This window comes from Bubalus bubalis, chromosome 5, assembly GCF_019923935.1.
Source record: "Bubalus bubalis isolate 160015118507 breed Murrah chromosome 5, NDDB_SH_1, whole genome shotgun sequence".
NCBI classification, from domain to species: domain Eukaryota; kingdom Metazoa; phylum Chordata; class Mammalia; order Artiodactyla; family Bovidae; genus Bubalus; species Bubalus bubalis.
Window position 1 is genome coordinate 117,601,940 of NC_059161.1, and position 13,227 is coordinate 117,615,166.

General features: G+C 49.5%; 1 protein-coding gene across 2 annotated transcripts in view; it reads right to left on the reverse strand.

The window, feature by feature from the left end:
* Positions 1–1,788: 1,788 nt before the first annotated feature.
* Positions 1,789–13,227, reverse strand: part of SNX19 (sorting nexin 19) — a 32,272-nt gene continuing 20,833 nt past the window's right edge. Inside the window, exons 9-11 of one of the 2 annotated variants that reach the window (XM_006061689.3) lie at positions 4,438–4,622; positions 3,624–3,711; positions 1,789–2,913 (exon numbers count right to left, since the gene is read on the reverse strand). In XM_006061689.3, the coding sequence (XP_006061751.3) occupies positions 2,757–2,913; positions 3,624–3,711; positions 4,438–4,622 (430 nt within the window). In that variant the 3' untranslated portion in view covers positions 1,789–2,756. The remainder of the gene's footprint in view (positions 2,914–3,623; positions 3,712–4,437; positions 4,623–13,227) is intronic. The other variant, XM_044943576.1, reaches the window with a different exon arrangement.

Sequence of the window (13,227 nt, forward strand, 5' to 3'; positions counted from 1 at the left end):
AGTGGGGATGGGCTGGGAGCACTCAAGGGGTCAGAATGACGCAGGCAGGAGTCAAGTCTCCAGGGGCAGGACCAAGCAGGGCTGATTGTGTGTGTGATCAAGGCTCAGGACTGCTGCTGAATGCTCCCAGGATTCTTTCATGACCCCCACCACGCGGCTGGAATGGACCCCAGGTTCCAGGCACACAGCCCCGGAGGCTCCAGCCTCACCCTCCCCGCACGCTGGGCTTGCCTGGTGCCATACAGCTTATTTTTAAAATTTCTAAACTGCAGTAAATACACATAAAATTCAGCATTGTTCAGTGTACAGTTCAGCAGTGCTACATATACTACATATACGTGAAAACAGGTCCCAAGAGCTCTTCCTCCCAAGCAGCTGAAACTCTGTCCCCACTGCATCCCCACCTCTCTGCCCCATGACCGCCTTCTGTCCTGTAAGCCCGACCACTCCAGGCACCTCAGGGAAGTGGGTCACACAGGAGGTGTCTTTCGGGGGGGCTACTCTCCATGTCTTCACCCATGGTTCACTGTTGCATCTGAACTCCCCATGCTTTCACAGGCTCTTATTAATCCTTTAAGAGTCAGTTCAGATAGAATTACCACCTCAATTAAGTGACTTTAATATTCAGTGGTGCATTAACAGCACCCAAGTAGAGCTGTCTGGGTTCTAACCCCTCAACACTCCAGGTGTGGCTAAAGGCCTGCATTCTTGCTGGCTACCCCTGGGAGCTTAACATGCAGCTCCCCAGGCCTCTACCCTGGCTCTAGGTAATTCTCACGCACACTTGACTTCAGCGAGCACTGCTAACTCACTAGAATTGGGTCTGTGGCCTACTTCCAGACTAAACCCAGCACCTGCCGTGGCATGTGAACAGAGCTTCGGGGTACTCGGAGCTCCGAGCCCACAGGAGCACGTGCTGTGGCTGCCCAGGCCCCCATGGGAGAGCTGAGTGGCTGCAACAGAGACCACTGCATGGCCACATGGCCCTGACCAGGAGTCTTCCAGACCACAGGCTCCTCACAGGTGAGAACCCACCCTCTGGTAGACTGGAACAGTGGTTCTGCGTGTGGGCTCTGCAATTTCCTCAAGCACCTGTGGCCATCCCAACCTCTATGCCTCGTGTGCCCATGAAGTGGGAACAGAGCAGAACCACCTCCTGGGGCTGACGTGTGGGTGAGGGAAGGTGAAGCATGTGAAGAGCTTCAGGTGGCATGTTTGGCAAACCTCACTCTTAAGTTGAGCACAGAGGGGGGTTTGGTGGTGTTTGCAGAATGAGCCCTGCAACAGACACTCTTCATCAACACCTGACCTCTGCTTCTTCCTTGCTAACGTCTATTTTCTCAGGTATCTAACCTTCCTGGCGAGTGACCTCCCCAGGAGGAAACACTACTAGAAGCCAATCGTGGTCAAGCATCCTCAACATCATGGACTGGCTCAGGGCAGGTAGTTTTGGCCATTGAGTCCTGAGGACTCTTGAAGGCTTCTGGAAAACTGTTTCCTCATTTTTTAAAAGAAAACATGGGGGAGACGCCCCCATTCTTTCAAGGATATTGTCATACGTGGATGTGATGCCCTGAACTGCAGCAACTGTGAAGGCCGGTGGCCTGAAGATGAGCTAATGTGTTTACAAGGCAAAATAAATATGGGAAGAATCTGGGCCCTCGATGAGGTCCAAGATGCTGCATCTGCCAACCCGGGGCCTCACCTACTCAGGGACTGGTTTGATGGAAAAAAATAAACGTTCTTAGTAATTTCAGTCTAAAGCATCCTAACCCATAGAGCCAGAGACCACGTTGACACACGTTTTTACTCTGCCCAGGACCTAACATCTGCTGTCGGGCTCCATAAGCAAAGGAGAGTGGAAGCTGGGAATGAACGGTCAGAGGCGGGAGGGTGACAGGAGAAGCAGGAATGTTCCAGGCTAGTGCAGGTCCTGTTCTTCACTCGTCACGGCGGAGTGACCTGCTGTGCTGGGTGGGTGAAGGCAGACAGGGAAGGCCGCAGACGCCAGCATGCACTTGCTCTTGGGGAGGGGCTGGTACAGCCTGCAGTGCAGCCCTCTCTCAGGAAAGGGTGGAGGGGTGGGGTGGGCCCCCCGGAGCTTTGGCAGTCTGCCATTCAGGGAAGCAGCTTCCTCGGGCAGCAGCCGAAGTCACGTCCTCTGCAGGCCAGGGTGCTGGGCAACACCGGTGAGCGTGGAGAGCCCTGAGAAGCGGCTCCCTCTGTGGGCTGTGGGGACGCTCAAGAGACCAGCGCTTTGGCTTTCAAGAGTACTCCTGGATGGATTGTTTCCTGGTGGAAGAGAGAACTCAGAAGACTGTCTTCTCCTCCAAGAAAACCCAGCTGTGGTGCTTTTCCCGGTCTCCCTGGAGCCTGCATGGGGGGGGCGGGGGGGTTCAGGTGCACGTGTGCACAGGCCAGGCTACCGGCAAACAGTGTCAGGGAGGAGGGCAAGCTGGGGGGCTCATTCATCTCCCCCATGGCTCCCATTTCCTGAGGAACCAGGATCCCCCCACCAGCAACAGTCCACACACAAGGAGGCATGGAAATGGATGTGCGTGCAATGGCGCACATACGCCCACTGCCTGCTACAGACCAAGTGTGTGTGTGTGTGTGTGTGTGTGTGTGTGTGTGTGTGTGTGTGGCGGGGGGGAGGGGGGACGTTGTTGCTGAGACCCCAGGCCTTCTGAGTGTGGCCCTGTTCCAGAGGGTATGGTCTTCTGCTTGTCTCTGGGTGGCAGAGTGATCCGCCCTTCCTAACCCTCGAAGAAACGGGACAATGGCCTCTGGCTAAGGGGAGATGCCCGTCTTCCTGGGGTGTCTGCGGTGGAGCTGGTTGCGGCAGACTCCTCGGCAGAGGCACTGAGCTCCAACAATTCCAGGATGATGTCCCAGAGGCAGTAAATCAAATGCCTGAAACAAACAAAAAGAACAACTTGGGGGAAGGTCTGGCTAGGTCTCAGGACACCAGATCCTGTTGATGTCATTTATCTCACCTCCCCATTGCCCGCTATTGATATCCTCAGTGGACTGCAGTGTCTCGGCTGTAAAATAAAAGTCTGCTGAACTAAAGAAGGCTAGGATTGCAACAAAGGTGGAAATGGTACTTGAGACTGGATTTAAGGAAATTCCCTATTTCTTTACATCTAGCACGTTGGCACTGCTCTGAAGAGCCCTGAGCGAGGGGAATCCCTGTAGTAACAACTTACTAGGAACCTTCAGGTCCCCTGTGATGAGGCAGACAGGACATGAGGAGTGGGAGTTCATGGACACAACGTGCTCAGGGCAGGGCCAAGAGGGGAGGAAACGTGCTCTCAACACCGGCGGAATTCTGCCCCCCCCGGCACCGGCCAGGGGACCATGACCTCTTTGTGCTGAGGACTGCCAGGGCCTTCTCAGGAGCTCCCACGGGGGCCTGCATAGAGTTCTTCCCAATGCAAACAGTGGCTGGTCCCACCAGCTCCCGGCCAACTGACCCCTGCTCGGAAGCCAGGGAAACGGTCGTTGCACCTGCAGCCGGGGCCCAGGGCAGGGAGACACTGCGGTTCCAGTCTTCTCGGTGCAGCCGTTTAACCAGAAGCCCGGGACCCTCTGAGACCAGAGACGGCTTCCGCCGTGCCCACCTGTTGATCAGGGGCTGCTGCAGCGACTCCAAGACCAGACTCCAGCTCAGCCGGCATTTGTTCTCCCCAAGGATTTCTACGATGACATCTGAAAAGAAAGGTGGACATGGTTTTAGTTCACCACGAAGCCTTAGCCTCTGCGAGGACTGCCTCCTCAGGACGTCTGCTGTCTTTAGTCACACTGGGTACTTCTGGCACATCTCTGAACCACACAGACAAACTATATCCTCAGGAGACAGGGAAAAGCCAACAAAAATGGTTCTTAAGTTAGATATCTAAATAAGATGGGCCCCAGGAGACAATTCTGTAACCTGTCGCTGCTTCTGATACAATGGTGTAGGCTGGAGAACAGAGGTTAACAAGAGTAAATGGCACAGTCTGGGGTAAGAGTCCACCACTGTACCCTCCTCCCCCCAGCACAACCACAGGCAGCAAACTGCCTTCCCCGTCCTCCGAAAAAAACCATATAAAGGGAAGGAAAAAGCCCTCTTCGGAGTTTGTGTCTATGTAGCTGAGGACCGTGCACTTTACTCATTGGCCACTGGTCCCCAAGCTGGGCTTCTGCAGGCATGTCATGCTCCTCCCTGGTCCACAGGGCTGGAAGTCATCACCTGCCCCGAAGACACTTCCTGTTCCCTCAGCCTCCCCAGAAGTCCCAACCACTTTCCTGTTGGCCTCAGAAATAGCAGGTCAACACATTTGCTGAGTCCTGCTGCAGATAAGGCCCTTTGAAAACAGGAGAAGGGCGTGGGGTAATGGCAGGAAAGCGGTGTGGGGAGGAAGGCTATGGCACCATCAGTCTCTCTGCAGTCACCTGGCAGGACACCCATCAGGCTCTGCAGAGCCTGTTTCTCAGCTGCTGCCTTCTGCTCCGGGGTCCTCACAGGCCGAGGACACTTGGGCAAAGCCCCGCCTGGCCAGATGGACTCCTGGAGGAGCCGGAGGTATTGCACCCAGCGCTGTGGACACGTCAGATGAGCCACCTGTACCTCCAGCCACCTGCAGGGGAAGAGATAAGGGTCAGGGCAACGTGGAGGACCCAGAGCCAGGGCAAGTCCTCCAGGCAATGAGGACAGAACAACGCCAAGGCAGCGCCAGCTCCCACAGGCGAGACCAAGCCAGTCGACAGCACGGGCTCCCAGAACTTGAAGACGAGTGACGATAGGATTACAGTCATTCACTGAGTGTGAGCACCCATGTGTCAGGGGCTGAGAACAGAGCATTTGAGGGCCCTGGCTTTGGAGAGGTTGCACCTTTCCAACCGTCCTCCAGCGAGAAGCACTGGGACTTCTCAGTGCCGTGTACACAGCGCAGGGTCTGGGGACTTTATACAAACCCCTCTCCGTGGCCAACCATCCACGCCCCCACAACCTGTCTTGAGGACTCCTGACATCACCCATTGCTCCCGACAGACCAGGCCTTCTCCTGGCCAGCAGTAGAACTCTGTCCTTCTAGCAAAACCTGTTCAAACCCCACATCCTCCACAAATTCCTTCCTGAGCATTCCACCCAGAAATGCTCGCTCCTTAGGCCTCCTGCAGTGCTCCTTCTACAACACAGACTAAGCACTGGTATTCCAGTTTGGAATATTACTTACTGCCTCATATATTTACAGCTTGCCTTTCCCAACTACATTATAAGCACTGCAAGAGGTCCCCACCACAACATCTTCCCACAGTGAAATGTCTGTGAAATGTCAGTGAAATGACTGACTGGCAACTGCTCTTATTACAGTGAAAATGTACCCCTCTGTCTTGCTTCCACAAATGAGTCAGTGACTGAGAGGGCAGGTACTGCAATATGCAGGGCCTGCGAGGCATTTCCACCGAAGCGCTTTCCCTGTCTCTGCAGGTCTCCAGAGTGGTGTGGTCACTTGCTGAGGTTCGACACTGCAGAGGCCCGTGCTGAGAATGGCATGGCCGTGACGGGGATGAATGGACTGCTGGCAACGTCACTCACGCAAAGAAGACTTTATTTGGTGCTGCACCACACAGCCCATGCCATCACTCCAGACCTGAGCTGCCTGTCGTCCATCCAAGAGTGGAGGGGGCTGCCAAGGCAAACTTTATTTAACCTCCACTCTGCCAGACAGTCTGCATTCCGCTCACGCTAGGCATTCCAGCTTTGGGGGCTGCACTCCCCCAGGCCCAGGGCTCACAGATGATTCTAAGAATAGGAAGTCTGAAAGGTAACGGCAGGGCAACAACGGCAGACATCGATGGAGATCAAGAGCGGCACAAAGCTTGCCCAAAATAGCCATCACCATTTGGGCTTCCCAGGTGGTTTAGTGGTAAAGAATCTGTCTGCCAGTGCAGGAAACACAGGGTTCAATCCCTGGGTCAGGAAGATCCCCTGGAGAAGGGAATGGCCACCCACTCCAGTATTCTTGCCTGGAGAATCCCACAGACAGAGGAGCCTGGCAGGCTACAGTCCATGGGGTCACAAAGAGTTGGACACAACTAAGCGACTAACACTTTCCCTTTCAGCCAGCATTAGCTCTAGCTCAGCCTCTCGTTCACAGATGCAAACAATAGGCTGGCTTGCCCTTCCGTTTGACCTTCAGTTTGTCCTCTGGAGCCAGCAGCACCTGCGACTCTTTGGAGAGACCTCAGCATCCACTCAGCCCTTCCTTGACTGAGCATGACAACAGCAGCCCTGGGTGCCCGGCCCCCTTGTGGGCCTGCTTTACTTTAATGGTCATTCATTCAATGGGAACAGGACCTCGAATAGGATTTGGGCAAGGAGGTCCCCTCTGCTCCCTCCCGTGGTGACCAAGCATCTCATCAACACATGCTGGATGCAGAACAAACATTAACATGTGGCAACAGACAAATTATACAAACCTACTGGTCTATAACCCATCAAACTCTCAATGCGGATGTTGGGAAGAAGAATCACAGTATAAAAAGGCAAGAATAAGCCCCTGATGAGGAGGATGAGTCAGTGAGTCAAATAAAATGGTCAGAGCTTAGCAGAACTAATTGACAAAGACGTTTGAGGTCACCAAGCAAAACATCAGCTGCTGAACAAAACAAAGGCGCCGGTAAGCGCCCTAAGCCCTGAGGCACAGGACTAATAAACAGAAGGGCCTAGAAGAGTCAGTCCTGGGAATGGGAGAGGCAGGACTTGTGTAAACCAGCTGAAATGAAACCAACTTCGTGTCTAAAGAGAGGGGTCCACTGTAGAAGTGGGGTGCTGCGAGGTTCAGTGCTCTTGCTCCGCCTCATGCCCCACGGGCAGCAGACAAGCCGCGCCCACCACACAGATGCTTCCCTCCCTTTTCAGGGTCCTCTTCCCACCACCGTTCCTCCTCCTCCTCTCGAAGGAAACAAGAGGCTGCCTCCCGGGCACTGGGATGAGCCTACTTTCGTTTTCCAGCTAGGGGAGAAGGCAACCTGTGGAGAAGACGCAGGCGGCAACCTTTTGTTCACAGAACGTTGGAGATTTGGCCTCTCGACACAAGTGACGAGCATCCCTGTCTGGAGGGGAAAGCGATCAAGTCCAAATCCAGATAATCACCAGCACCCCTGCTGCCCCACCCGCAGACAGTACAAGCCACCTGTACGCCAGAGACCCCTCTCGAAAGCATGCTTTATTGCTACACACGATGCCCCTCCAGGGATCTGTATAGTCTGCCCGACACGCTGCACAGAAACAGTATTTGATAAACAAGGAAGAGCACAGGGATTTCTTCATCCAACCATTGCTCCTCTCCTTCAACCCATTTCCCCTTCCTTCTATTCCAGAGTGAGGCTCCATGCACACCACCCTTCTTTATCTAACACTGTGAACTCCCTCAGTCCTGAACCTGGGCTGAGGCACAGGAAGCCAGCAGATGAGGCTCTGGGGTGAGTGTTAAGCGACCGACACCCTGACTCCCATCCTTAGCTCCCTTGTTGTTGCTGTTTAGTCACTAAGTCGTGTTCAGCTCTTTGCAACCCCATGGACTGTATAGCCTGCCAGGTTCCTTTGTCCATGGAATCCCCCAGGAAAGAATATTGAAGTGGGTTGCCATTCCTTCTCCAGCGGATCTTCCCAACCCAGGGATTGAACCCACGTCTCCTACGCTGGCAGGTGGATTCCTTACTGAGCCACCTGGAAAGCCTCGTTAGCTCCCTGCATTTCTCCATTCCACATGTCATCCTTCTGTTCTTAACCTAGGGGTGGGGAGGTTAAAGAGAAATCTGTGTCTTGAAGCACAAGGAATGGAATCTGTGTTCTGTGTCTGCAGTCCAGTGTGCCATAATAGCTCCTCCAGCATCAGGTTCTGGAATCTGCTGCTACCACTGTTAAGCTAAGAGCTCCAGTTTCAAGGTGGAGATACACACACACATCCCTTGGACTATTTACTATCTACAAATTATTTATAAGAAATCATTTACTAAATACAAATGTTATTGTTGATGTAACACAAGATGCATGAGGTAAATACGCTAAAATAAATATGGAGAAGAGCCTCAAATAGCACTGGTTTTATTTTCTACTACTATTCCAGTTCTGATATTTGATTTAGATATCTTCTTCTATCTTCTAGCTTCTCCCCAAAGAAGAAAAAAAGCCAGACCACAAGTGTTCTGTCAGGCCATCTCTGAAGGACTCAGAGCACAGAGATGTTCTAGGGGGCCCAGAACAGGCAATAAAAGGAGAAAAAAACAATAGCAGATGGACACTGAGACATGAAGAGCCTCCAGTGCCAGACATGGAAGGACAGAGGATGCAGAGACCAGGGCACCCATTACACTGCGAGTCCGTGTCCAGTCCACGTTCAAAGGAATCTGGTCTGAAATAGCTACACACAGAGAAATGAAGCGGTGGCTAAAAATGAGACAGTTTAATACTAGGGCTTAAGATGGGACTTCAAGGTTAGCAGAAGGTCATTTTCCATCAAAAGAGCAGAATCAAATCTCAAGAATAAGGGGAGAAAGCTTTAAGGGACCACATCTAAGCCAATTAACCAAATTCCCCTCATGTCTTTTCTAAGACTGCATCCATGGCTGAGAGAGGAAGGCCCTGGATAAGTATGGCTTCATGGGGCGGTGGGGGGTTGGGCTCAGCTTCCCAGGTGGCGCAGTGGTGAAGAATCCACCTGCCAGTGCAGGAGACACCAGAGATGCAGGTTTGTTCACTGGGTCACAAAGATCCCCTGGAGAAGGGCATGGCAACCCACTCCAGTATCCTCGCCTGGAAAATTCCACGGAGAGAGGAGCCTGGTGGGCTACAGTCTATGGGGCTGCAAAGAGTCAGACACGACTGAGCAGTGCTGATGGTGGTGGGGGGAAGGGAGGGCAGGTTAGGGTTTTCACTGCTGTCCTCTCTTACAACGGACAGTGCCCAGAACCAGACACAACCTCACAATGTGCCCTGACCGGCAAAGAAGGCAGAGAACGGTGCCTTCCTCAAGCCAGATACCATACTTGTATTAATACAGTCAAAGACGGTACTGGTTTTTGGGGCACACACACTAAAGCACTGACTCATCACTGGGTATGCAGCCAGCTAGCACCCTGAGTCCACGTATGCGCTTTAACCAGAAATCACAGACTCCTGTTAAATCTAGGCTTGTCCTTTTGTATTACACTTGTGTAATTAAAAAAAAAAAAAAAGAATCTAAATTCTGCTTTATAATATTTATTTGTTAAATCCCATCTTGTTTGCTTTAGATGACCATTCTAACTCTTCTGCAAGGAGATCAAACCAGTCAATTCTAAAGGAAATCAGTCCTGAATATTCACTGGAAGGACTGATGGTGAAGCTGAAACTCCAACACTCTGATGCAGAGAACTGACTCATTGGAAAAGACCCTGATGCTGGGTAAGACTGAAGGCAGGAGGAGAAGGTGATGACAGAGGATGAGATGGTTGGATGGCATCACTGACTTGATGGACATGAGTTTGAGCAAGCTCTAGGAGTTGGTGATGGACAGGGAAGTCTGGCGTGCTGCACTCCACGGGGTTGCAAAGAGATGGACATGACTGAGTGACTGAACTGAACTAACTCTTCTAAAGTCTTCTGAATCTTGACTTCTGTCACCCAGAGTATTAATTATATCTCTAAGATCAGAGTTACTTGCAAATTCACTGACAAAAAGGATAAGTTCTATGTTTTCACTAGAAAGTGCCCTCTAGGCTATCAAGTTATTAGCTACCTGGGCTAAAGATCCTCAGATAGCCATGGACCACTTAAAAGTCCTGCAGTCCAGACCATGTATGTCCATATGGATATTAGAGAAATATGGCACAATCCTGTTGAAATCCACAGACAATACAACAACCTATGCATTCCTATCATTTAATGGCCTACCAATCCTGCTGCTGCTGCTGCAGCTAAGTCACTTCAGTCGTGTCCGACTCTGTGTGACCCCATAGACGGAAGCCCACCAGGCTCCCCCGTCCCTGGGATTCTCCAGGCAAGAACACTGGAGTGGGTTGCCATTTCCTTCTCCAATGCATGAAAGTGAAAAGTGAAAGTGAAGTCGCTCAGTCGTGTCCGACCCTCAGCGACCCCATGGACTGCAGCCTTCCAGGCTCCTCCGTCCATGGGATTTTCCAGGCAGGAGTACTGGAGTGGGGTGCCATTACCTTCTCCAACCAATCCTGCTAAGACAGAAAAAAAAAAACCTTGCTAACAAGGTTAGCATTCCCACTGAATGCACACTGGGTTCTGAGGCCCGTGTTCCTCTTCCTGAGAGTTCACAAGACATCTATTTAATAATCCACTTAAGAAGTTTCCAGAGGTAAAAGTCAGGGTCAGAAGCCTGTATCCATTTTTTAAAAGGCTAGTCACTTGTCCATCTCCGAGCAACGCATCCCTATATAGAAATTTTCTTCATGATCTTAGATCTTCAATGATAAATGCAAATTCTTTCAGTTCCATGGAACAGAATTCACCTGGTCAGGTACCTGAATTTTAAAGCAGATGAATGCTCTCTTGTTATTTCCATTCCTATTTTGGTCTTCAATTCTAGTTTAATCATGCTTGCTCACTTCTTTTTATTAGACACTTTCCTTTACGTAAAAACAACAACAACAACAAAAAAACAGAAATACCCCAGGCAAAGAGTACACCAATTTGCTGTTGAATAAATAAATGATTTCTCAAGGTAGCCAGTTAATAGTACAAGATCTGTTCCAAACAATTTATCTTAGTTGTTCCTGTTTTAAACTTTTTTTAAAAAAAATCTTTCCCCCTAACGTTTATCCACAATGTCAGCTCCTTCTGAGTTCAAGTTTAGTGGACACCGTTCTCACCAGTTCTAATTTCTACTGTTTGCATTTCTCACTGCATGTCCCTTTTCTCTGTTTTTTCATCTATAATCTGATCCCAGTTAACGACTCTGATTTCATCTGATGCTGATTCTTCTCCTTCCTCGTTGGAGTCATGTGTTTAATCTGTTTATTCCATTTACTCAATACATATCGGTTGAGCTTCTTAAAACTTTTAAAAGACAAGATTGTGAAGTTTTGATGGCAGGGATCTCAGTTCATTTTGGTGTCTTCCTCAGCATTTACTGGACTAGGACAGTTCACATAATCAAACATATACTGAATGAATCAACCTTATTCCAAAATGCTCCATGATAAACTTTAAGTCCCTTTGTTATTGTGGTATATAAGACAGATTCTCTATTATGTTCTTCTGTGAATTCTAGTTCACTCCCGTCTACTTTCCTTTCTGTGAGTTATTTCCCATTCTATTCAGTTTTAGTTTTACCTCAGTTTTCTTTGCAGCTTTTTCTTCTTCACTGAGTCGATGGATGTCCTGCCAAGTAAGCCCTTCCTGTGGTCCTCAAGTTATGTTCTCACTGCAGTTGCAGTCAGGAGTCCACCACGTGGGCATCATGTGCCAGAGTAAGGAAATTTACAAACCTTTCCTCTGTTCCAGCTACACAGTTAACTGTTCAAGCCACACCTTCCTCTTTCTTCCAAAGACAGAGCTTACAGGTAGAAGAAAGGATAGAAATCTAGGCCTTGAGGTCCTAAAGTTTTCTATTAGAAATCTGAAACTTATTAGAGATACAGTCCATGCTTCCTCATGTATCATCATCTAGCGTCACACAAAAGTAGGTAATAATCCACTGACTTAATGAGCAACAAGGAACTTTCAGAATCACAAGTCAGATATATTATTTGGAAGGCTACTATGCCATCTGCTAGCATTGCTTCTCAATCCACAAGGGAGAACCAGAGTCATTCTTGATTTTGCCTCTTCTCCAACCCTAGCCCACCTGCCCCCTGCAACATCACCTAATTACTGAAACAGTTACTAAAACCGGTCCAGCCGACCTCCTCAGTACTCAGGACCCCATGAATTCATCAGCTTTTATGATCTCTGCAGCACCGATCTTTGCTTAGGTCCTCATCACCCCTTTCCCAATTTGTCTCCCCAGTTTGAAAATTGCTTTCTTCAATTAATCCTCGATAGCACATGTAAATGATTTTTCTAAGTTACTAAGTTGATCATGTCATCTTCTGTTTAATTCTGTACATGTTTTGCTAATGAATAGCGGTGAATCCTATGCTCTCTGAATAGTGACAGGGCTCTGTATGGGTCAGTGCCTACTGAGCTCTGCAGTGGAATCTCTGGCCACACTGGCTACACATCGTACATCCCAACCGCCCCAGGCTTCTCTGAGTTCCACACATACACTGTCTTGCTTCACTGCTCTGCCTTCAATGCTCTGTTCTCCAACGCCAGCTCTCAATTTCCCTTCATCATTTAAATCCTATCTCAGAGGTCATCTCCTCTATAAACCCTCCCTGGATTTCTCATAATTTACTTAGTCCCTTCTCTTAATCATGAAGAGCTGTTTTTAAAGTCAGAACTTTAAACTGTAACTCCTTATTTATAAGATTGCATCTCTGACTGGATATTAAACTTCCTAGGGTAGGAACCAGGGGTCTTTTAAATTTTGATCATTTCACTCAGCGTCTGGCACATAGTAGGTAATCAATAAGTATTAGTTACTAAGTGAATCACTGCTGTAAGTGGGACAAACACTGGCCTTAATGCAAGGCACACAGCTCACACTAAGCTGTGCAGAAGGCAAACGTCTCAGTACTCAAAGCAGCAAAACAATATTGAGCTCTTAGTTATTTGTGCTGATGGAGGACAATAATAAAGGTAGACAATTTAGAAATCCTTTGTATTTGGCATTTTATATGCATCTACATAAACGTTTGGCAGATTTCTCTTCCTAAGAACTTTCTATTCAGGCTAATATTAAAATTAAGCTGTGTGCCAACACAGCAGCTGTGGGGTGGACAGTAAATGAACTGGGTAATAAGTCAGCTGTGCTACAACTCAGAACTCACCATGAAGAACCCACACAATCACACCTGGTTCTGCACTCACTGCAAGAAAAGAGAGGTGGAGGGCAAAGGAGGGGGTCAGCCACGCTCCATAAATCCTAGAAAGGACAGACAGCTGCCAGCAGTCTAGGTTTTTGTCAGTTTTCCTGGCAAATAGGCCCAGAGGCAAGAAGAGGCTGAAAGTCAAACGGAAGCAAAAGGGTTTTGAGGACTGTGAGTCATGTGTGTATTTTGGGAAGTGCCCCCGATGGATGAACAGCATTCATCTGAATCCAACCCATCACTTGAAGCTGGTGA